The sequence below is a fragment of the Thermobia domestica genome, chromosome 7, assembly GCF_964235325.1.
Source record: "Thermobia domestica chromosome 7, izTheDome1.hap1.1, whole genome shotgun sequence".
In the NCBI taxonomy this organism is placed as follows: Eukaryota; Metazoa; Arthropoda; class Insecta; order Zygentoma; family Lepismatidae; genus Thermobia; species Thermobia domestica.
Window position 1 is genome coordinate 255,959,114 of NC_137460.1, and position 25,390 is coordinate 255,984,503.

Consider the following 25,390-nt stretch of genomic DNA (forward strand, 5'->3'; position numbering starts at 1 on the left):
ACCTTCTGACTAGTCCAATAAACAACTCTAAACTTGTGACTGGTGGTGGATTTAAAAAATGGAAAAAAGCACCGAAAAAATTTGAAGATCATGAGAAAAGTTGCCTTCATAAAGAATCTGTAACTAAAATGAGCTCTCTTCGTTCTGTCCCAGTGTGCACACAATTAAACAATTCAATTGTTTACCAACAAAAGGAATCAGTGCAAGCTCTGACAGTCATGTTCAAATCTCTATTGTTCCTAGGTCGCCAGGGCTTGGCTGTTAGAGGACACGATGGTGGTGAAGGGAATTATATGACGTTGCTAAAACTGTTGTCGGAGTATGTACCTGAACTATCGTCTTTCTGTAAAAGAGAGGAATTTCACATCTCCTACAATTCAGAATGAGATGGCAAAGGTTGCAGCTTTTGCAATCCTCAGACCAATTTTGCACGAGATCAGGCAATCAGAGATATATAGTCTGATAGTAGATGAAACTTGTGACATCAGTGGCCACATTCGAACCGTTACCGCAGACCTTGATGCTGAGGAGTACTTCTTGGGACTGTACCAGACATCGTCGACTACGGGTGAAGTGCTTGTAAAAATTATTCTTGACGTTTTGTGTCGATTTAACATCCCTCTTGCAGGGCTTCGTGGACAGTGCTACGACGGAGGAGCTAATATGTCTGGGGTTCGAAAGGGAGTTCAGGCAAGAATTACTGAATTGCAGCCTTTGGCTCTATATGTTCACTGTGGGAATCACAGCCTGAATCTCGCACTTCAAGACAGTGTTCGGGCTGTGCCCCTTATACGAAACTGTATGCAGTGGATAAACGATGTTGGTGTGCTCATTCGAAGTTCACCTAAAAGACGAGCCCAATTCAGTGAATTTCCATCCTTGTATGAGGAAAAAATCTCAACTCCACGCCCATTATGCCCAACAAGATGGACTGCGAGGACAGATTCGGTGGCCGCCCTTCTGAATTCGTACTCTCATGTACTTGAATACCTCGAAGAGTTGTCAGAAAGTAATGATGAGGCCGCAAGTAAAGCCAAGGGTCTTGCAGACCAACTGCAGAAAGGTGAAGTGTACTTTGGTCTATTGCTCTGTAAATTAATTTTTGAGTCTTGTGAACGAGTAAGCACAGTTCTTCAGAAGCCTACAATGACAGTGTCAGGAGCCATGGAGGTGGTAAATATTTTGATTCAAACGTTGAAGGCTAAAAGAACACAGGAAGAGTTTCAGAAATTATGGGATGCAATGAAAACAAAGGTGCAAGAGTTTGGACTCACATATCCTCAGCTACCGCGCAGGAAACAGACCCCGAAAAGACTAGAACACTCGCAAACATCAGCGAAAAATTACCAGTTCAATACCGCAGAAGACAAATTACGCGCAACCTATTATGAATGTTTGGACATTATCATTTGCGAAATTGAGTCTAGATTCCATCAGCCTGGACTGCAGAAGTATCGTACAATAGAGGATGCAATTCTGGAAGGTAACTTTTCTCAACACATTAGTGACATACTAAGAGAATACCATCTCAATCCGGACCGACTGCAACTACAGATGCAACAGTTGCTCACCACTATTCCCACTTCTAAAAATCTGAGAGACCTGCTTGAGAACTTCAAGAAGCTGTGTAAAGAAACAAGAGAGTTGTTTCCTGAAGTGCTTAAAGTTCTTCGTCTCCTGCTTGTCATCCCGGCGACATCTGCAACTGCCGAGAGAAGTTTCTCAATGTTGCGGCGTCTCAAAACTTATCTGAGGTCCACAATGACCCAGGCAAGATTGAACCATTTTGCAATTCTCAATGCATACCCAGACAGGCTTGACACACTGGATGTGAAGGAACTGTGCAGAGAATTCACGAATAGCTCCTACCGTGCAGCTGTTTTCGGAAAAGTGTGAATTTTGCTCTTTGAACTGAGCAATTTTTGTGTTTAAATAAGCTATAGGATCACAGCGGGTCGTTATTTTTACATCGAATATTAAATCAAATTGAAACTATTATATATTATTCCGTTCTTGTTAAATATATTAAAAGTGGGATGTTAAGTACGCAAGGGCTCTAAAAACGGCCTTTTCTAACATTTTTTTCCACCGCTTTTATGCTGGAAAATTTTGAACGCTCACAAATCCGGCTAGTTTGCATTTCTAGTCAGGTATATGAATATGAAGTGCAGGTGTGAAAGAGAAATAAGAAAAGTGAGCGTGTGGGTGTATTGTGAGAACCTGTTGATCACTTTAGAAAAAAAATGTGGTTGTAATACAGGGTGCGGCACGTAAAACCGGCCCGTCGGAATATTCTGGTATAATTGTGTTTTTGGCAACACTTAAATAATCCACCTTCCTACCAAGAGATGGCGTGTCGAGGTCGGGTCGACTTACGTGACCTGCAGCAGTCACGTGCAGCCGCAGCCAGTGAAACTTGTCGAAACCAGTTGAGAAAAAGGCCTCGTTGTGTTAAGCCGGGTGAGTGTCAGTGTGTGATAATGCCGTATTCGATACCCGAGCGTGTTGCCATTGTTGAAGGGTTCATTCTCACTGGATCTTTTGTGAAAACAAAGAATTTGTTTCGGGAGAAATTTCCAGGACGTTCTGTGCCAGCAAAAAGCACCATTCAGGAATTGATTGAAAAATGGCGGCGTACAGGATCGGTTCAAAATGTTCCCAGAAACAGACGACCATCTGTCTGCACACCTGAATTAAAGATGCAGGTGGAGTAGATAATGACAAGAATTCCTCGAAAGTCAACCAGGAGATTGAGTCAACAGATTCATGCGAGTGAGAGAAGTTGCAGACGTGTTTTAAGGGGACTGAAGTTAACCGTACCGGATAAGTGTTGTGCAAGAACTGAAGGAGCCTGACCTGCAGAAGAGGGTGCATTTCTGTTCATGGCTGTTGAGCAATGTTGCCAGTGGTTTCTTGGATCCACTAATGCCCATCATGAGTGACGAGGTGTGGTTCCACCTGTCTGGGTACGTAAATTCCCAAAACAACCGGTATTGGTCGACAGAAAATCCACACGCAATCCACCAGGTACCCTTGCATGATGAGAAGATTGGTGTTTGGTGTGCCATTTCCGCCACACGCGTTATTGGGCCCATATTCTTTGAGACGACAGTGAACAGTGACGTGTATATGGGAATCCTGGAGGAGTTTTATACACATTTGACCGAAGAGGAGCGTCAGTTATGTTACTTTCAGCAGGACGGTGCAACATGCCACACATCAGCTGCATCATTGTCCCTTGTGCATGAGATGTTTACACCAGAGAGGACAATCAGCAAAGGCTTGTGGCCTCCTCGGTCACCAGGCTTGTCCACGTGTGACTTTTACTTATGGGGACTGTTAAAGGGAAGAGTATACGAAACAAATCCACACACAATTGAAGAACTCAAGACCAGGATCCAGGATGTCACCAATAGCATTACAACACAAGAACTGACAAGGGTATATATGAATCTCCTCAATCGTGCTCACATGTGTGTTGAAGTGGGCGGAGGACACTTTCAGCACCTGCTGTGAAGGTGAGTAGTCATATTCAATACATTACATTTCATTTATGTGTTGTAGTTAATCATATTCAATACATTACATTTCATTTTATGTGTTCACTTTACGGGCCGGTTTTACATGCCGCACCCTGTATATCTCCAGCGTTTGAGTTCTGGAGAGTCAGAATGTGACTTTGGTGCCGAACGTATACGGAACAATGATGTCGTACTATTTAGTGATTAATTAAAAGTAAACTGTACTTCATTCGTACCCCGACGCAAATCAAATGAGGTCTACTGGTTCTACTAATGTGCGACTCTTGTGTTGAATGAACGCATTGCATTGGGCGGGTGAAGAAGCTGTCTTTACTTCAAGTAAGTCTAATATTTTAATTTTTCAAATGTATAGTTTTTTTTTTTTCGTAAATCACAACTACTGTATTTTCCCATACACATAAAAAAAACATTACAGTAATACTGTAAAGATTAGTGAAAATTACGCGCTGTGATAGGGGGGCGCTGTTGAGAGAGGGGCGCAACAAAAAGATTTGCCCCCTCCTATATTTGAAATGTTGTTACGCGGCTGATGACTGCGAACCTAATTGTCAAAAATTAACCAATAATTTTGATCTTTTGAGTTCCTTCAGCTAAACGTGCGTGTCCATAAGGAAGCACATATTTTATTTGCATAAGTAATTTTTAATTAGAGACAAGGTTATAGATATGGTTCATAATTATGCAATTTCAGTTCGGTAATATTAAAAAAAAAAAACATTTCTTATTTAATTACAGACTTGGGGGAAGGGCACGGGGAACTTGATTGCAGTTCGCCGCAAACGAAAATCCGAGAACTTGAAGGTGAGATATTAGTTAATATTATTTTGATGAATATTTTGTTTCTGTGAAACCTCTCGATTTTCGCACGATACTCTACGACGAATTACTAATTTTTCAAGTAATTACACGTATAAGAGAAAAAGAAAAGATTAAATTTTATCAATTTAGAATTTTTAAAATTTAACTTCTTCAGACGTTTTACTATAAGTTAATTTTTATATAACTGACGGTCATTTTCTCAGTTTGCTAGCCAAGGAGTTTTGTCGTATTACATCAGGTACATAATATTGTCCTACATTTGATCCGATATACAGTGGCTCAATAAAGAAGTCGGACACATACCTACTTACACATTCTAAGAAAGAATAAACATTTTAAGAGTATGCTTCAGAGAAAAATAAATATATTTTAATTATTCTATAGTATTTACTTATGGAAAATAGAAACAGCAATAACAAAACTCAATTTCACGACTAAAAAAAAAAATACAAGAAGTAAAAACATAACTTAAATCCATTTCAAAAAAGAACTCGGACACTTAATTTGTAGCAACATTTTAGAAAGTTATTACATATATTTAATATTTTGTCGGCAATCCCTTATTTTTCACGATGGCTTTCAATCTTTCGGGCATGGATTTTACAAGTTTTTTTGCAGAAGGAAGGATCAATTTTTGCCCGTTCAGTCTGAAGTGCTGATTCCAAGTCTTCCTTTGTCCTAATAGTATGTTTTTTTTTTAACTGGTTTTCCAAATAAGCCCATAAGTGCTCAACAACGTTAATATCAGGAGATTGTGGAGGTGTTTCTAGCACATGCGGACAATTATACAGGAGCCACAAACGCACATTAAGTGCTTTGTGCTTGGGATCGTTATCCTTGTAGTACTGGAAGTTCTCTTTTATTCCCTATATTTCAGCACTTGGTACCAAATTTTGCTTCAGAATGTTTAAATACTTTGTGAGATCCATAATTCCATCGATTACACAAAGTTTACCTGGACCAGCAGCGGACATACAACCCCAAACCATTACCGAGCCACCTCCATGTTTCACAGTGGATCGTAGATTACGCTCTTGGAGTTCTTCATTATGTTTCCGCCAGATATAACATTGACCATCTGAGCAGAACAAATTAAATTTGCTTTCGTCCGCGAATAACACAGTGCTCCAAAACGAAATATCTTTATTTTTGTAAGTTTTTGCAAATCTGAGTATCTTTTTTTCCTATTGCACTTGTTAACGTACGGTTTTTTACGGGCTACTCTTCCATGTAAATTGCTTCTTCTTAAAACCAATCTTATCGTTTCGGGATGGACACTTTTATTGAGATGTTCTGATACTTCTTTGGCAAGTTTAGGAGCACTTATCTTGGGGTTTTTACTAACCTGTAGTACAATCCATCGCTCGTCTGATTTTGAAAACACTCTAGGTCTACCACTTTTTGGTTTATTTTCCACTGAGTTTGTTGATTTAAAACGTCTAATAATGTCATGAACTGTGGAATGTGGCCTATTTACTATTTCCCATATATCACGAACTGATTTTCCCTCTTTATGATACTTTAAAATAAGTTATCTTACTTATAAAGAAGTTTACCCAAGTTGCCTTACCATTTTAACTTTTAAACGCACAGTTTCACCCTCGTACAAACATTACGGCTTCCACTCGATTCACTTGGACATCTAAAACTGGTAAGTAGACAAACTCTTGGAAATTCTTCCATTAAGCCCAGAAAGAAAGAGAATGCTGCCACCTGTCCGAGTTCTTTTTGGACATGGATTTTAGCTGTATTTTCACTTTTTAGTATTTTTTAAATCTTGAAAGTGAGTTTCGTTATTGCTGTTTCTATTTTTCATACGTAAATACTATAGAGTAACTAAAATATATTTATTTTTCTCTGAAACATACTCTGAAAAAATTTATTCTCTCTTAGAATGTGTAAGTAGATGTGTGTCCGACTTCTTTATTGAGCCACTGTAGTAACTTGAACTCAATGTTTGTAGGTTTTAATGTCAATGTTTTGTGTATCGTCAATATCATGAATGGTGTACTTTTGCACTTTTTTTTTTTACGGAACATTTAAGCTTAGCCACCTATAGCTCTAATCACCCAGAATTTTTGTTTTACCATTTTACTGTATGATAATTATTATTATTATTATCCTTTATTATTTCTTTTTCAGAGCGTGATCCAAGAAGCAAAACGCCTGTTGAGGACGATGTAGAAAGCCAACCGCTTAACTCATCCACTTCTTCTGTGCCAGAGAAGAATCAACAGATTGAGTTGAAGCTAACAGAGGAAAGGCCAGTCTCTGGTAGAGAACAGTTAATTAAAAGGAAAAGAAATAGTATATACAAATACTGGTAAGTGGAATAGTTAGAACAAACGACAATGACTCACAGTCTGCTAATTATTAGCTTAGAGAATTTAATGGGATATAAAGTATTCTTCTTAGGATGCTTATTGTTCCTGTACTGTGTAGGAAGTATTGTCTATTACTTTTTGCATAACATTTTATTGAAATCATTATATTTTTATATATACTAGTACTACAGCATGTACCTAGGTAGAGGGAATGACAATGACCTATAGTCTGCTAATTATCATTATCACTAAAAGTATTTTTTCACTATTTTAGTAAACAATTTGTATTTTTCTGATATATTTGGAAGATTGAAAGAAATTTCGAAACACGTTGACTTTGATTATTATATAATATAACCAATCTAGGGAGAAGTAACTCACCGTTCGGGTTGACCAAGGACTTGTCCTGGAACCAGGTAACAATCCAATGGTATTGTGGATAGTGTGTGTTGCCTAATAGTTTTCGTAATTGTTACAGATACATTGAATCCTGAATTCGAAACTCAGGATTTTTTTGAAAAAGGACAACCGTTTTTCACATGGGACAATTCCTCAGCTCGATATATTCTACAATGTATGGAAATTTAACAAAATATTACTAAGCCAGCAACAAGGAGCGCCTAGGGCTGGCGTGACACCCTCACACTAACAGTGGTTAATACGTAATCATACATTTTAACATATATTTAATATGTATGATTATGGGGGGGACTGGCGGCCTGTAATATTCATAATCAAGTAGTCTCCCTTAATTTCTTGGCAGAATAACTTGTTAGTTTCTAGGAAGTCATATAGAGTTCCGTCCAGAGAGTGTTAGGTTTTCGTAATTTCTAAGGATATGTTTTATTGGCTTTATCTACACGTTTCTTTAAATATATAAAAGCCTTACGTTGACGGAAGAAAACTAATTTTTTAAAGGTGTGACTTTCCTCAAGAGCAACCTCTAGTTTCAATTATTTCCTTGAGAACATATTGTCCTCCTTGAATACATTAAATATGAACATTTCTTCATTTTATTCGAATTTAAAAACAGAAACTTTGAAAGGTCGCTCAGAGGTAGTATAGGACGTTGTAATGAGAACTGGGAGGTAGTCAAGGACATGAAAGAGAGAACAAGTTATATCTTTTTATACTTACGCCATAGAAACAAGAGATGTAGGTCACGGAAGCTTTGGATTAATCCATTATTGGCTGTGCGTAATGCAGAAGGTACTTTTTACACACTAAAAGAAACTACGTGAAGACAATGCGATTTCTTTTTAACTCACTAGGTCCACTAACTTTTAATTTTCTAATAAAAAGAATTTGAAACCTTATTCACCCTCAGAATACAGACATGAGAACATGTATTCCACAAACAGAAATGTTGGCAGTAGCAACAAGCTTATTATTATTATTATTATATTATTTAATATATTGTAAAGCTCTAATAAAGTTACTGAAAGATCATTTCTAAATTTCAATATACTTCTATTAGAGACATAGGTGCTTTTTTTCTTAATTCGCTTCTCGTGGTAAAGTTTTAATAACAAATGATCAAATATCGAATACTATATTTCCAAATCAGAGGCATATTTGTTTCTGAATCGCCGTTCGTGGCCATTTTTAATAGCTCCTGAGGGTAAAGCTAACTCTCCAATCAGTAGCGCACGCAGGAATTTGGAGAAAAGGTGAGACGAGGAAAAATATTGATAAAAAGGAAAAGAGGAATACATTATTTTAGGCAGTCTTGCCAACTTAAATAAATTGCTAAGTAGCCTGCGAAAATTGGGAGGTTTCACGTAAGCAAAATATTCGTCAAAATAATAATAATACATAATCATATATATGTTATACAAGAATGCAGGGACCAAGAATACTTGTTTTTGTCATGTTTCACTGTTTTTGGTTGAGTGCCAATTAGTGGATCGCATTTATTTTTGAGTCGTCGAGTGACGTAGTGACACGTTTATTAAATGGAAATATTTTAAAGTATGTGTAGTTTGTGGAAACTTTAGGCACTACCTTTATAGATTGTGATTTTTGATAAGATTGTTGAAAGTAGACGCGTTCCTCAAAGTAAATTTTAAACCATCATGCTTCTATTTTCTGGGTGTTTTTTCTTTATTATACTCTTTTAACTGCCATTTTCTCTCTATTTTCTTGGAATTCACTGAGAACACCCAATTAAACGACTTTTCCTCATTTGCCATTTAGAAGCCATTTCTAGGATTAATTTTATTTCGTAGAACGTTTTATCGACCGGTATCGAAAGACATTTAATCATCTGTATCAACACTAATTACATGTATATAATTAATACTTCATACACCTTTTGATGTCGTATTTTAAGTTTTATTTTTATTATTGTTTACTAACCATCATCTTTTCAGGTTGCAAGACACGGAGTCGACCTGTAGCCAAGGAGGAGGTCTCTGCCGTAAGTAAAGTAATTTTGAACCCTATATTGCACACATCACAATATATCAACAACACTACTGCACGGAATTTACCAAAGCTTCCGTAATTATATAAGCAGCATGTCAATATCAGATACCATTCTATTGCAGAATATACAAAGGTTAGGTACTCGGATCAGTTCTACTGTGTATTCCAAAGTTCAACTTCTAGTTCATGACTGCCAGTGGCGTAACAAGACGGGGGGGCAAGGGGGCATTGCCCCCCCCCTAAGTTCTGGTAGAAGTTATTGGGGGCGCCGAAGGCGCCTAATGACTACTTCGCTGTATTTTACAGCCGATTCAAGAATGAAAAGTTTATGTACAAAAGCAGCGTTTGGTATGCACTGCCAAATCTTCGACAAAATATAGAATGCTTTGTATTATTATAACTAATGGATACTTTTTCTGTTCATTTTGGTCTTGATTGTATAGGGCACGTTTGATACAGTAAAATAAAAAATATATATATATATATATATATATATATATATATATATATATATATATAAACCCTACTTATATGACAGTGAAGCAGCAGTATAAAATCCCTTGTCGCCTGTACGGGCGCCTGCTTCGATAGAATAAAAAAGAAAATAATGTTACGATGACGGAGCATTGTAAGTATTAATTATTCCCCTGACTGCCAAAGGGCGCCTTCGATAGAATCAAAAAGGAGATATTATTGCCAATGGGCGCTATAGATTTATTAATTATTCCTTTTGTCACCCCTGATTGTATAGGGGCGCCTTCGATAAAATAAAAAAGGAGATAATATTGCACCAAGGGGCGCTGTAGATATATAAATTATTCCTTTTATTGCCCCTGATTGTATAAGGGCGCCTTCGACAGAATAAAAAAGCAGATAATATTGCACCAAGGGGCACTGTAGATATATTAATTATTCCTTTTGTCACCCTGATTGTAGGGGCGCCTTCGCTAGAATAAAAAAGGAAATAATATTGCACTAAGGGGCGCTGTAGATATATTAATTATTTCTTTTGTCGCCCCTGATTGTATAAGGGCGCCTTCGACAGAATAAAAAAGGAGATAATATTGCACCAAGGGGAGCTGTAGATAGACTATATTAATTATTCCTTTTGTCACCCCTGATTGTATAGGGGCGCCTTCGATAAAATAAAAAAGGAGATAATATTGCACCAAGGGGCGCTGTAGATATATAAATTATTCCTTTTGTCGCCCCTGATTGTATAAGGGCGCCTTCGACAGAATAGAAAAGGAGATAATATCGCACCAAGGGTCGCTGTAGATATATTAATTATTCCTTTTGTCGCCCCTGATTGTATAGGGGCGCATTCGATAGAATAAAGAGAGGAGATAATATTGAACTAAGGAGCGCTGTATACATGTATACATATATATATATATTCTTTCTTCTGGCGCCCCTGATTGTATAGGGGCGGTCGCCCCTGATTTTATAGGGGCGCCTTCGACAGAATAAAAAAGGAGATAATATTGCACCAAGGGGCGCTGTAGATATATTAATTATTCCTTTTGTCACCCTGATTGTATAGGGGCGCCTTCGGTAGAATAAAAAAGGAGATAATATTGCACCAAGGGGCGCTGTAGATATAAATTATTCCTTTTGTCGCCCCTGATTGTATAGGGGCGCCTTCGACAGAATAGAAAAGGAGATAATATCGCACCAAGGGGCGCTGTAGATATATTAATGATTCCTTTTGTCGCCCCTGATTGTATCGGGGCGCATTCGATAGAATAAAGGAGATAATATTGCACCAAGGGGCGCTGTAGATATATAAATTATTCCTTTTGTCGTTCCTGATTGTAAAGGAGCGCCTTCAATAGAATAATCAAGAAGATAATTGCACCAAGAGGCGCCTTCGAGAGAATGAAAAAGTAGATAATATTGTACCAAGGGGCGCTGTAGATATATAAATTATTCCTTTTGACGCCCCTGATTGTATAATGGTGCCTTCGATTGAATAAAAAAATAGATAATATTGCACCAAAGAGCGCTGTAGATATTTAAATTAAGTATTCCTTTTGTCGCCCGTAATTGTACAAAGGCGCCTTCAATAGAATAAAAAAGGAGATAATATTGCACCAAGGGGCGCTGTAGATATATAAATTATTCTTTTTGTCGCCCCTGATTGTATAAGGGCGCCTTCGACAGAATAAAAAGAGATAATATTGAACCAAGGGGCGCTGTAGATATATTAATTACTCCTTTTCCGCCCCTGATTAAATAGGGGCGCCTTCGATAGAATAAAAAAGGAGATAACATTGTACTAAGGGGCGCTGTAGGTATATAAATTATTAATTTTGGCGCCCCTGATTGTATAGGGAGGGTTGCCTTCCAGTAGCGTACGGAGGAATTTATTTCGGGAGGGGTTTAAACTCAATATGAGTGTATTTTATATTAAAATTCCTAAAATTACCCCTAAATTAGACTAAATGTACACAAAAGTCGAAATTGGAGGGGGTCCGGACCCCCAGGACCCACCCGTGCGTACGTCCGTGGCGCTTTCGACAATAAAAATGGAGATAATATTGCAACAAGGGGCGCTGTAGATATTTAATTATTCCTTTTGTCGCCCGTGATTGTATAGGGGCGCCTTCAAGATATTTGCATCACGGGTCGCTGTAGATATACGTATTAATTATTCCTTTTGTCGCCCGTGATTGTACAGGGGCACCTTCAATAGAAAAAAGGAGATGATTTGCACCAAGGTGCGCTGTGGATATATTAATTATTCCTTTTGTCGCTCCTGATTGTATAGGGGCGCCTTCGATGGAACAAAAAAGGATATAATATTGCACCAAGAGCGCTATAGACATATTTATTATCCATTTTGTCGCGTCTGGCTGCCTAGAGACGCCTTCGATAGAAGAAAAGAATGTGTCGTCAACAGTCAGGGGTCACTTATGCCTTTTTACCATCCCTGATTCTTGAGGGACATCGTATGTTTAAACTGAAGTGATTCTGAAGCGCCTTTTAGTGCTGCTGATATGTTTACAATCTTAGCTGGCTCTGCTCGGATGCTAAAAACTGGACACACCCCACAGGGAGAGACATTACGCCGGAAACAGACCAGAATGGTCATTCATCACCAGGTCCCAAGGAGGTGGTAGGAGTAGAAAGTAACCACATTAAAATGACAAGCTTTGGTTTTAGCAAGAATGAAAAAAAAAAAAAAAAAAAGCTGGCACAAACATAAGGGAACGTTGTCACGCTTATTTATTTAACGCGTCATTTTTCCTTCCTTTTACAGAATCTTACGTTTTTTTTTGTTTTTTTTTAATTTATCTATCGCTTCCACCCTCCCTTTCTCCTCTGCCTTTGTAAAATAGAAACAATTTGGCAACAGCTTCGTTTTGATTCATTGTTGTTTGCTGGTAGAAACAAATCCAATCGTTTCCCTTTCAGAGTATCTATCGTTTGAGAGTCAAACATATTCGAGGTTCTTTCTTGTGTGTATTGGTTTGTGCACTTTGCAGTACAAATTTTTGAAGTGAAATATGTCTGAAATAGCGAAAAGAAAGAAGTTATCTGGTGCAGAAGGACGGAAGCGGAAACAACAGAGACTTCGTGAAGATGGGAAGCTGGGTACTTCGCTCTTGAAGTTCCTTAAGAAAAATACTCAGCAAGATAAAGGTAAGAAACAAATATTTTTTTTTCATGGTAACAGCAAAACTGACATGTATTGACACAAATTTATGGGCATTACCTGCATCTACGGCCTTACGCCCGTCACGTATGAGAAATGATATTCCGCGTCGAGCACACTATCCGGGCAAAGAAGGAAGTAGCCTGGATCCTATAAGTTAGGTACCTTCCCGGCATTTGTCAGGTGTGAATGAGGAAAACCCAAGAAGAAGCTCATTCAGGATGACTGGCCTGAAAAAGCTGTTACGCTTTGAAGTCAGGACTTTGTATGTTTTTTTATGTAGAGATGAATGTTTGTGTTTGTCTGGTATACAAATCCATACCGTTTGCTTGACATACATTACTTCTAACAAGTAACACTTCCCAATTGTAACACTCCGATTTTGATAAAATTTGACAGGTAGATACTACACATAAAATAAACGAATACGTGTTTTTTTTATTTTCTGCGGAAAAACTGTTTTAGGGGGCAAAAGCCCCCACCTAAAATTTTGGAAGATGACGCCCGAAAGGCAAAAGCAAGTAGACCGAAGTGAACGAAATTGTGCACAAATATTGCAGACGTAAAATGAGGGAATACGGGTTTCGAATTTTCCTGGAAAAAACGGTTAGGTGGGGCACGGACCCCTCCAAACCTTCGATCATGAAATATAAAAAGTGCTAGTAACAGTATGTCAGATGTGTAAAGAACATGAAGAATTGCAACGAAACTTTGTGTACGGACAATACGCAATAAAATTTTAAAAAATAAAATAAAATAAAATAAACGAATAAGTTTTTTATTTTCTGTGGAAACACGGTTTTAGGGGGGCAAAAGCCCCAACCCAAAATTTTGGAATTTGAGGTCTGAAAGGCCATAAGAGGTGAACCGAAGTGAATGAAATTGTGCACAGATATTGTAGACGTAAACTGAGGTAATTGGGTTTCGTATTTTCCTGAAAAAAAAAAAAAAAAGCGGTTGAGTGGGGCACAAATCTTCTAAAAATCTGCGTTAAAAATTAGATGTAAACTTATTTTTCAGTTTCTTATTTCAGTAGTATTGATTTAGTCTGCTGACCATGAAAGCATACCGCGCCTTGATAAGATAGCTAATCAATTGTTTAATTAAGGATAAAGGCAGATAGTGAGTATAGAAGGAGGTGATGCAAAAGGGTGTTGAAATTGGGTTAGGTTTTTTTTCCTGGAGATAGATGACGAAATAATGTTAGTAAATGAGAAAGGGTGAATGACCACTACGAAGGTCACAGTGGATGCTCCCTACCGCATGGTCCCTGGTTCCCAGGACCACACCGCATGGTCCCTGGAAATGACCCAGGACCCAAGATTGACCCCTGTGCAGGACCCATACGAACAGTATGTGAGCATATATAAATCATTAGAAGCTACCTGTTAAAAAGATGTGAGCAGATAAAAGGAAATGGTCCCTGGTTCCCAGGACCACAGTGGATGACCCCCAGCCCATGGTCCCTGCAAATGACCTCTAGGACCCATGGCCCCCATGCAGGATCCACACGAACAGCATGTGAGCATATATAATAGATTAGAAGCTACCTGTTAAAAAGGTGTGAGCATATTTTTAATTCCTCGTAATAATTACTTGAATAATGTGGGAAGTTAAAAAATACTCCTTGGCAAGAGCCCCTCCTCCTCCTATTCCCTACTACAAGTATACTATGAAAAAGGTAATATTTATTAAAAACATCTTTCTTCCTTGTGAGCTGAAGAGTAACATGCACAGACATCCTTCCTTGAGAGCCGATGAAATTGAAATGAACGAGAGAAAAGCCGTTTGGCTTGGCTTTAGTGACGTCAAGATTAACTTTGTACCGCATCAGAATGAAGAAACTGATTAACCTATATCATTATAGACTTATTTACAAGAAACAGATTACTTGCAATCATCTACAAACATTTGTATGATTTGAACTTAATGAGAACTTTGAATAACAATCACGTGCGAGGTTAAAAACCTTTAGTATCGACAAGCATGAGTGATATCTAACAGAGTTAATAACAGATGGATCACGAGTTTATGTGTCTGAGTTTAATTGATATTGATGATAGAGAAAAAATAAACCGATAAACACGGGTATTTAGAAAAGATATATTAATCAAAATCACGAGAACTGATGGGTTATTCAACGCTTGCCTTATGACAAGTGATGTATATACTTTGAATTATGAGAAACTCATCTGATTACATACAACTTAATTGGGAAATGAAGAAAGAAAAAAGCCAGTATTTAGCTGAAATATACATGTACTTTTCCGCCATCTTTACCCTGAGGTTAACGAAATTTTGTACTTTATATGTAGATTAATTGCTTGATTGTTTAACGCACCGTTAGCAGCGATGCTATTTGAAACGTGGACCTACGTGGAATTAAACACGGACCTTTTATGCCAAAAGGTGTGTGCGCTATTCACTTAACCACAGAGGAGCTTTTATATGTAAACAATGAGAAATTATGCGCTTAACAGAATATTTCTAAGCACTTTAACTGTAATAAACTAATTAAAGATAAAATTTGATTATTTTATACATGTTTATATAATACCCTGTATAATAAACGCTTTATTATTTTTAGTACTAGTATACTGTTTTGACGGAGTTGCAACTTGAAAAAAAAACGATAGTTATTTAACTAAATGCCTGGCATATTCGTTAATTTTAAAATGGATTGTTTTTTATTGTATATGTTTTTAATACATTAGTCGGAGCAACTTATTTTACGGATTGATTGCTAAGCAAGCACAGAACACTTACAGTGTGAACCTACAAATATTTAAAAAATTGCGATATTGATTTAAAAAAAATGTTCCAATTTTGTCAAAATTGCATAGACTTGCTGAAAAATTGTAATGATAAAACAGGACCACCTGTGGTTATGCAAGATCCCATTATTACCTATGGTATAGTCCGTATGCAGGACCTACATTATTTATTCCTGCGCTTCATTAGAAGCTACCTGTTAAAAAAAAGATGAGAATATTTTTAATTCATTAGAAGCTACCTGTTAAAAAAAGATGTGAGAATATTTTAATTTATTAGAAGCTACCTGTTAAAAAGATGTGAGCAGATAAAAGAAAATGGCCCCTTCCCTGCTTTGCAGGGACACAGCGAATGACCCCCAGCCCCATTCCCTGCTTTGCAGCTTATGTAATGGATCGTAACTTTTATTCTTTCGTATGGCAAGCCATACTCCTTGTTAAAAAGGTTGTTGGTAAGAACAGGACCCATACGAACAGTATGTGAGCATATTTTTATTGTTTCCTATTTTTAATACCTCGTAATAATTACTCCAACAAGGCGTGAGAAGTTAAAAAGCTCCTTGTTAAAATTGAAGACTGCACCTGTGCAGGACCCATACGAACAGCATGTGAGCATATTTTAATACCTTGTAATAATTACTCGAACAATGTGTGAGAAGTTAAAAAGCTTCTTGTTAAAATATGACCCCTATGCAGGTTTCCTGTAGTATAGCTCTTATGCAGGACCCATAGCCTTACGAATAAAATATTTATGATTATATTAAAATTTTGCTTGAATGAAATTATATTTATGTGAAAAGATGGACACAAGAACTGTACTTGGGAAACCATTTAATAGGAAACAACTTTATTTTAAAGCTGGAACGTTGTTTTAGAGGACTGGTTGTAATGATCTTTCCTCGACATGCTTTGAAACGAGACTGACTTTTGCGATAGAGATGCTGGCTGGCGATATTATGACGTCATATGAACATTGTTTTATCCGATTGTCACGACCGAGTTAATCATAGAATGATCACGAGGTGTACGTACATGAACTAAAGTTGAAAATAACTTTAGAGATTATTTACACAGATAAGCTAATGTTTCATAGTGAACGAACTTAAGTGCTGTTACCCCTACCCTGTGATATTAGCTTAACTTATGATGACCTTGTTTACGCTTTAGCAACAAGAATTTTAATTGGTATATATAGCTTGACTCATGAGAAACTCATCTGATTTAATGCAACTTAACTGGCAAAATGAAGAAAGAAAAAAATCAATATTTACCCGCAATATACATGAACTTTTCCGGCTTCCCACATGTTTGAGAAATTATGTGCTTAATCACTTTATTTGTAATAAACTATTGTAGAAACTACCCAAAGTTAAAATTTGAACAGACTATCTGTATTTAAATGCTCCCCATACGCCATTGATTTAATGTGATATTTTCTAACCAATTGAAGCTCAATAAACTTTTAAACTTAACCCCAAGTTATAATTGCCCTATAATGTATGTATAAAGTAACGCCCCCCATTAATTAAATGCTTATATATATAATTTCTTATACAACAATTGCTCTATTATTTTTACTTTTAGCCGCATTATACTGATTTGTGTGCTACGTCTATTGCGATTGCTGATTGACCTGGTTCTTGGAAAAAAAGGTAAGTTTTCCAACTAATTGCTTAGTTAACTTAACGAGTTTCACACATTAAAAATGTATAATACATTTACTGTGTTTTTGAACAGTAAGGCTATGTGAAACATGAACCTACAGCTTAACGTTGAATGTAAATTTTACGCCACTGCACAAGAAAGATTTGTATAATAATATTAATAATAATAATATCATATTTACGACGTCTTTTAACAGTAAGGCTATGTGAAACCTAAACTCATAGTTGGTGGGTGGGATTTAATTCACACGAGTTTATTACGGGAATGGAAACCAACTTTTCAACAGTAAAAACAATAATACATTTATGAGGCACGTTAACATAGGTTGAACATTTTATATTCTTTTAATAAATTAGTCGGAGCAACTTATTTTACGGATTGATTGCTAAGCAAGCACAGAACACTTACAGTGTGAACCTACAAATAATTTCGAAAATATTAAAAATTGTGAACCTACATGAGCTTTCCCCTTAGAATTGAGCCCTAACGTTAAAGTTGTGTACGTTATCCGCTAGCCATGAATGAGCTGTAACTATTTTTAACGTGGATTTACATTAATTTTTTAGTATTATGAGTGTTATATCTTTGAAAAACTTCGTTTGAAATATAGAAATGGATATTCCAATTATATGAATTATTTTTAAAACAATCTTACGGTAAGAAAGAAATATGATAGTTCCCTAGATTTGATAGTTAGATAGAGTAGGGGTTAATGGGGACGTCAGCAACGAGGCTATATGTCCCCGTCACGATTAATTATGTTGCTCAGGACTGCACTATTAAAAATAAAAATAATTAAAACCAACAGTGTTTACAAAGACAAAAGTGCTGCTAAAAAATAATAAAAACAAACCAAATCTAGATAAGATAAAATAATAAATAACATAAAAAGATAACAATAACAATATATAGAAAAACAACACTAAAAACGGGAGAAAAGATAAAAAGCTAGCAGCAATAAAACAATTACACAAGCTAAAACTGCTCAGAGAACGTGAGCAACATTAATGGCCGATACGAACTTAAGTGCCCGGCTAACAATATCACTCTTATCCCCCAAGGCACGGGCAAGTAAACAAGGCAGTCCAAATCGTTCTCTGAGATCCGAGTATTCAGGACATTCAACAAGAATGTGCTGAATACTCAGAGGGACAATACACTCTTCACAATACGGACGGTTCACGTGACATATCCCTAGATTTGAATTAGTAATGATTTTTCCCTAGATAATTTACGCAAAGCGAACGATTCCACTAACATAGGAAACCTTTATTAATATTCTTAGATAGTACACGTATACTTTTTTCCATCAATGAAGATTAGCGGTTATTTAACCTATACTTGTATTACTTGAATTATAGAACTAACTTCCAATGGCTGAAATAATTTCCAGAACATACATGCCTATTAAAATGTTTTAATATTATAGGAACAACAGAGAAAATTTGACATGTTTATCCCTTTAATTATTAACTAATGGTTAAGAAAAGAAATATAACATTTATTGAAATAAATAATGGTATACATTACCTTAAAATTAAAGAGAGATTGTTTATCAATGTAGAACAGTTTGTTGTATACTAAATCCTATTTCAGAATTTTTACTTAAAGGTCATACGACTAGCACCAATTTATTATAGTAATAGTATTAAAATAATAAGTATTTCTTGAAACAAAATAGATGCATGTATTATTATTGCATTTTATATATATGTGTCGTGTTTGTTCAGTTGAGGGTGGAATTAAAATTGAAGTACAGAGCGTAAACATGTGAAGCGAATGCGTTTTACTTTTTTTAATTATTAATTTGTGTGAATAGTGTTAGGAAAATAATTTGAGTTTGACTTTTGCAATAGTATTGAAAATTGTTTAACGTATTTTTTGAAGGGTGAGAAGGAAATGGCTGTATCCAATACTAATTTTATAAGAAAAAAACAATAATACTGTGAATTTTAGTTTATTTACACTGACGTTAGATAGTAAAACACGTAAGGCGACTTCCTAGTTTTACCGCGAGTGTTTATTTATACTAAGCTTTAGCTATTATTAAAAGCGATGCGAGCGCTAGTTTATGTATTGGAAATTGAATTTGAGCATGCTTGCACCGGCTTTAATGAATACGTTATGTGTAAGCAATTGGGAATTGAAGTACGATACCGTTTACAGCAAATGAAAAACATGACATACGGGCTGTGGGCAATAAATAATTGCTGGTGTATTACACTATAAACTACCATTGGTTGGAAAATAAAATAATGTTTCACTTATTAGGAATTAAATTATTATTTTTTAATGCACTTTTTGACCGTAAATGCATGCGTTAGGAATTAGATTCGCGTTTGCTGCTACCGGGAATTAAATTTGCGCACGGCTGCGCTGGGAATTAAACCCGCGGGATTGTACCAGTTTGCGTTTGGAAAGCGTGAATTAAACCTGCAAGTGTTTGAATTAATGTACCGTTTATTAGCGTGGTTATTATTTTAAAGTAGTCAATGATGCATAATTGATATAAATAAATACAGTGTGTGTGTTCAAAAGAATTCGAGATAAAAGAAAAAACTACATGACAATTTAGAATTTTCCGCTAAATAGGAACGTTTGTTTATGTTTGGAGGTTATTTTACCCTACTTTTGAATTTTGGATTTTGTGTTTGAAGGTAGTAAAGTTTAACATAGTCCTTACACTGATTATGATTAGTTATAATCCATTTTCATTGACCATAAGAAGATTTTTTTTTGGTTAAGGATTTCTAAAGAATTTACCTTTGAGTTTTAGAAGTGTTTTAAAATTGAGCTTAAGCAAGTTTTTAGTGTTAATTATCCGTATTTCCTTAAGTTTGTTTTGTTGGACTTTGTTTATTAAAAGATTTGTAAAACGGACTTGGAACCGTTGCACTAAAGGCGTGTATGTTAGGTAAAAGCATTATAACAAAAGGCGGGACCCACCGCGATTTAATTTCGGATGTGTTTGAAAAAAGCGGGTACGTTAGAAGAATTTCCTAGAAATTCAGGACAGGACCGTTCTAACAAAAGTTGAGAGCCTTAATGACTATTCTAGGGGACAAATTGAGTACAGGGATTGCTTGCATTAATTATGGAAATATTATTGATCGAATTTTTTATACGCGAGGATAAAGATTTTTTTATTTAAAAGCATGGAAGCTTAATGTAAGCAAGCGTTTAGAATATTTATTTTTTCTGAGAAATTACATGTATGCTTATTGCAAAGTGATTTCCCAGGTTTTTTACGTAAAGGAAAAAAACAAAAGAATTTTTGTACAATGTTAGCTTCGTTAGCACCGTGGCTATACGTAACTAATACTTTACCACATCCAGAAATTGAACATGGGGTTGCTAACACCAAACATTAAAATATTAGCGCCTGAATCTTTTTACGTGCTAGATGTTATTCATGAATATATTACTGACAGCTTAATTTCAGTTAACCAACCGTTTAGTAGCAATCCTATATGAGACGCGAACCTACACAAAGGTTAACTTTATGAGAGTTTAGATAGACATATGAAGAATTTTTAGGTACAATTTAAATACAATAAATTAACTTAAATTTGATAGTACAAGCTAGAAATATATATATTCTGTATATTAAGAAAAAGAATAATTATAATTCATACTAATTACAGTTTTATTTTTTTGATTTTAGACAGATGGAAGCACAGCCGTCCACATCATTTGCCCCCTCATCATCATCGAGCCACACCCAATGGCTGAACAAAATGGATGAACTATTGGATGTGGCCGAGGGACGGAAAAGGAGAAAAGAGGGGGAAAATAAGTTAAAAAGAAAAAATTAACGAAAATGTTACTTTCCGGTAGTAACAGTAACACCAAAACCAACGTTGGAAGAGGAAGAAGCAGAGTGAAATCGGCAGTACTAGAACCTCCAATGGAACCCGCAGTAGCAGAACCACCTATGGACCCAAAAGTACCAGTAGCAGTGGGGGTTGGAGGGGAATGATGATTTACGGTTCTAAAATGACGGGGAGGACGAAATGTTAATAGAGGCATATGAAAAATATATAAGACTTGAAAAAATCAAAAAAACTTAAGAGAAACTGCGGCAAAACATTTCAAAATATTTGAAAGAAAAAAGTGTAAATAAAACTGGAAATAAATGTGTATTTTTGGGTGAATGGGAAAATTTTAGTTTATTTTCTTTGAATTTTTAAACCTACCTAACAAAGGTTATAAATGTCTAATTTTTTTCTTTCGTGGTTATATTGAACTTATATTGCAATATATTGTCTAATAATCCATATAAATATCTTATTAACAGGAACGTTTAAAAGAACGCTTTTCAATGTTTATGGTTTTTCACCATGAGGTACTATTTAGTTAACACCCACCAATAAAAAGTTTTCTTTAAATTTTGATGCAATGTGTACCATAACAAATTTGGTTTCCCTCTAGTTTTTTAAATTACACTTGAGTTTTGATAACTATCATGTTTTTTTTCTTATATTTTTTATAGCCAATATACATAGTTGTAGGGTGAAACAAACTCATTGAGATAATTGCTTGTTCCCATAGAAAAGAATTAAAACAAGGTTGTCGTTTACTATTTAGTCTGTTCTTAAAAAATGACCAACCTAAGAATTTCGAGAAATTTTATGCAGCCAAGTTAAAAGAACTTGAAAACTTTTTTTCTGTCAATAGTAAAATTTACTTGGTAGCAGGGAACACGCATTGAGTGCCTTGAATAATTAACTAGGTATTTCTTTTGGGTCAACCTATTTTATATGAAATCTTGTGCAAAAACACGAAATTATTTAGCTATTTAAGGTAAAATGCCAAATTATAACCTTATATTAATTCAGATACCATTTGAATTAAAAAATGAAATTTAAACTTTATAGAAAGCGACCCTGAAAAACACAGCCATAGAGTGTTTACCCACCACAAAATCCAAAACTTAATGATTGTCATAAAATGTTTAAATAATTAGAGTAATTCCAAGCACCAGAGATGCCCAGACACAATTGCCAAAGAAAACTTTAGCTCACTTGAAATACTTATTCTTGCCACAGCAGTTTTTTTAAACTCTCAATATTTGAATTAAACTCTTAATATTTGTGAAAATTAAATAGAATAATATTTTTAGCATTAATGCCGCGCCTTTGTTTGAAATGCCATTAATGTTGCGCGCTTACACGGAGATTTATTTTTATTATAGCAAGCATTTACGGAAATAATTTTGAAATGCCATTCCCATTTACCTTATGCTGGTTACACTTTTTTTTACAATTGCACTTACGCGAAAGCGAAATAAAAATTATAGTGTTCACCTAACACATGTTGGTTACACTTTTTAAAATTGCACTTACGCGAAAGCGAAATAAAAATTAGTGTTCACCTAACACATCTTGGTTGCACTTTTTAAAATTGCACTTACGCAAACATGAAATAAAAATTATTGTGTGCACCTAACACATGTTGGTTGTACTTCTTAAAATTGCATGTACGCTAAAACGGATATTTAACCCAAGGCGGACCCCAACTTACATTTGGGTCAATCCATTTCAAATCACCCAAAAAAAATAAAAATTGTTGCTTAACATTATTGATTTGCCCGATTTTTTTTATGAGTTCTCTATGGGTAGACAATAAAAGAAAACCATTTGAAAAAATTTTACAAGTCATAGTTTTATTTCGGCAGCTATTTTCAAAATGGCGATTGGTTGAAATTTAGTAAAAAACAAGGTTTGCGGAAAGTTAAATTGCCAAGCTATTTTTCAAGATATCAGAATAATTAAAACACCAATGTGTTCAGCATGAAATGAACTTCAAGTTAAGATGAAATTAATGGTAATTTTGTGCAAGAAAGTCAGTCAAACTTGTTATGCAAAAACTGTGAAGACAATCATCAATCGGCACTCTTGAAGACCTTAAGGATTCATGAAGGAAAAGAGACGCACCACTAATACTTTATTTCTGTGTTGAATACTTATATAACTACCTCCCAAAGAGGATTTAGCTCTGAGAATGCTGTCCGTTTTTTTCTAGAGCTTTTCAAAAATGGCCGAAAGCCCTTAAATACCAATTTTCTAGGGCCTGTAACTAAAAAGGGACTGAATGAAAACAAGTGAAAATTTGACAGAATGTTCTTTGTACAAATAGTAATATCTCACAAAAAAAGTATGACTGAGACTCAACTACATTTAGAGATATACAGCATTGAATTTCAGTTAAAAACGCCACCCTCTTTCTCGCTCGTGCAGCGCTAAGTTAGCAAACAAGGACTTTATTAAATCATTACATTAACAAATAGCTTATATTTGAAATTTAAAACACGATACTCATTCATAAGGCCTAATTTTAAGTTAAAATAATTTGTTAACCAGAAAAATAATGGTACATTTCCAAATAAAAATAGCAGTAAGTTAAAACGCTTACGTTAAAGAAAAAGTATTTTATTACATCTGTTGTATATATATATGCATTGATATAAAATGTACGCGTACTGTAAAAATATATATGCATTTAGTTTTATATTTATAAAATATTTAATTAATGTTATTAAATACATTACAGATGAAATAGAAGAGGAGTAGACTGTAGTCACAACTCTGCAATTGTCTATACAGCCTGCATGTTCTTACATGTCTCTGCAAGTAGAGACATGAACTCCACCCCACCCCCGCCTCACATTCATTGCTTGGACACAGGTGAAGTTCAGTTGGTGATAGTTCTTTGACAAGTGATCATGTACTGTTAATGTGTTTTAAACTTGGATTGCTATTGCTATGAAGTGAAGTACCTTAATGAAAATTAAATATGAGTTGTTTTGTGGGTGAACTAATAAGTGAACAGTGCCATAAACAGCATTACAAGAAAGAAGTGCCTCAAGAATTAATTCGGGTGAGTGACTTGCCAGCTGAAGAACAATGTTTGCTAAAATTAAGACTTTCCAATGAAATTACTAATATTTGCCATTACCACAAAGATAAATATTTAGACAAATACAACCACATTTTTGGGAAAAAATGTTGTGATCCATTTGGTTGCCACAAAAAACCAGTTAAAAATGGTTTGCGTAAAATACGTATGGATCACCTTTCCAAGAGTAAAAATGTAGATATCAACTTAATTCCTGGACAAGCTCTATGTCCAACCTGTGCAACAAGAATATTTGTTGAGAAACCAATTGAAGAGGAGGGGGATAGTGTTGAAAATGACCATGATTTTCGTCCTAAGCCTTTTGAATTAGTTGATGGTAGCCCTTTGCATAAAGTAGAATCCATTTGTGAAAGTTTGGAATTGTCTCCTTTGTGCAAAATAAGTAAGCTTAACACAGAACAGCGACTATCAGCTTTACAAAGAAAAACTGACAAAATTACAAGTGCTGTTAAGCGAAAACTGGAAGATTCTTTCCATTGTGATTTAGACGCCCCGAGTCAAAGTAGTACAGATAATGTAGAGAGTGAGTATGATATACTTATTACCAAACTAAAAGACAAATTTAAAGTTTCTAATAAAGATGATAAAATTAAGATAATTAGTCTCTTGCCACAATCATGGTCAAAGCTAAAAATAATTGAGGAATTTGGTACATCTGAATACATGGTGAAGTTAACTAGACAGCTAACAAAGGAACAAGGTATTTTACCACATCTTTTAAAAAGAAAAGGCAACGAAATTAGTGAAGATGTTAAAAATTGTGTTGCAGAATTTTACGAGGATGATGAAAATAGTCGCCTATGTCCTGGTAAAAAAGAGAGTGTGTCAACTGTAATCGACAATGTTAAGGTGCATAAGCAGAAAAGATTAATTCTTCTCTCACTCAATGAGCTCTATAGCCTCTACAAACAGAAATACCCTGATCACAAGATTGGTCGCTCTATGTTTTGTGCTCTGAGACCAAAGTGGTGCATACTTCCCGGTTCCTCAGGTACACATAGTGTGTTCGTTTGTAAGCACCATCAAAACACAAAGCTCATGATCAAAGGAGCAAAACTGAATGCAAATTATAAAGACCTTATCTCTTGCATGGTTTGTGACATTGAGAATGAACAATGCATGCTCGACTCCTGTGAAAAATGTCCTGGACCAGAAACCCTACTTTATACCTTACAAAGTGAACTTGACACAATGCCTGACGAGGTAGTTTTTAAACAGTGGGTACAAACCGATAGAGCTGAGCTCATAACACAAGTAATGCCCAGT

The 25,390-nt window shown here is 35.6% G+C and overlaps 1 protein-coding gene across 1 annotated transcript; it reads left to right on the forward strand.

Moving 5' to 3' along the window:
* The first annotated feature begins 387 nt into the window (after nucleotides 1-387).
* LOC145689686 (zinc finger MYM-type protein 1-like) lies at nucleotides 388-1,896 on the forward strand. The gene has a single exon (XM_081763882.1). It carries the CDS (start codon nucleotides 388-390, stop codon nucleotides 1,894-1,896), a length of 1,509 nt encoding a protein of 502 aa, XP_081620008.1.
* Nucleotides 1,897-25,390: the final 23,494 nt, after the last annotated feature.

Excerpts from the sequence above, each read along its gene's own strand:
- LOC145689686 (XM_081763882.1), top strand. The coding sequence starts at position 388 with ATGGCAAAGGTTGCAGCTTTTGCAATCCTCAGACCAATTTTGCACGAG.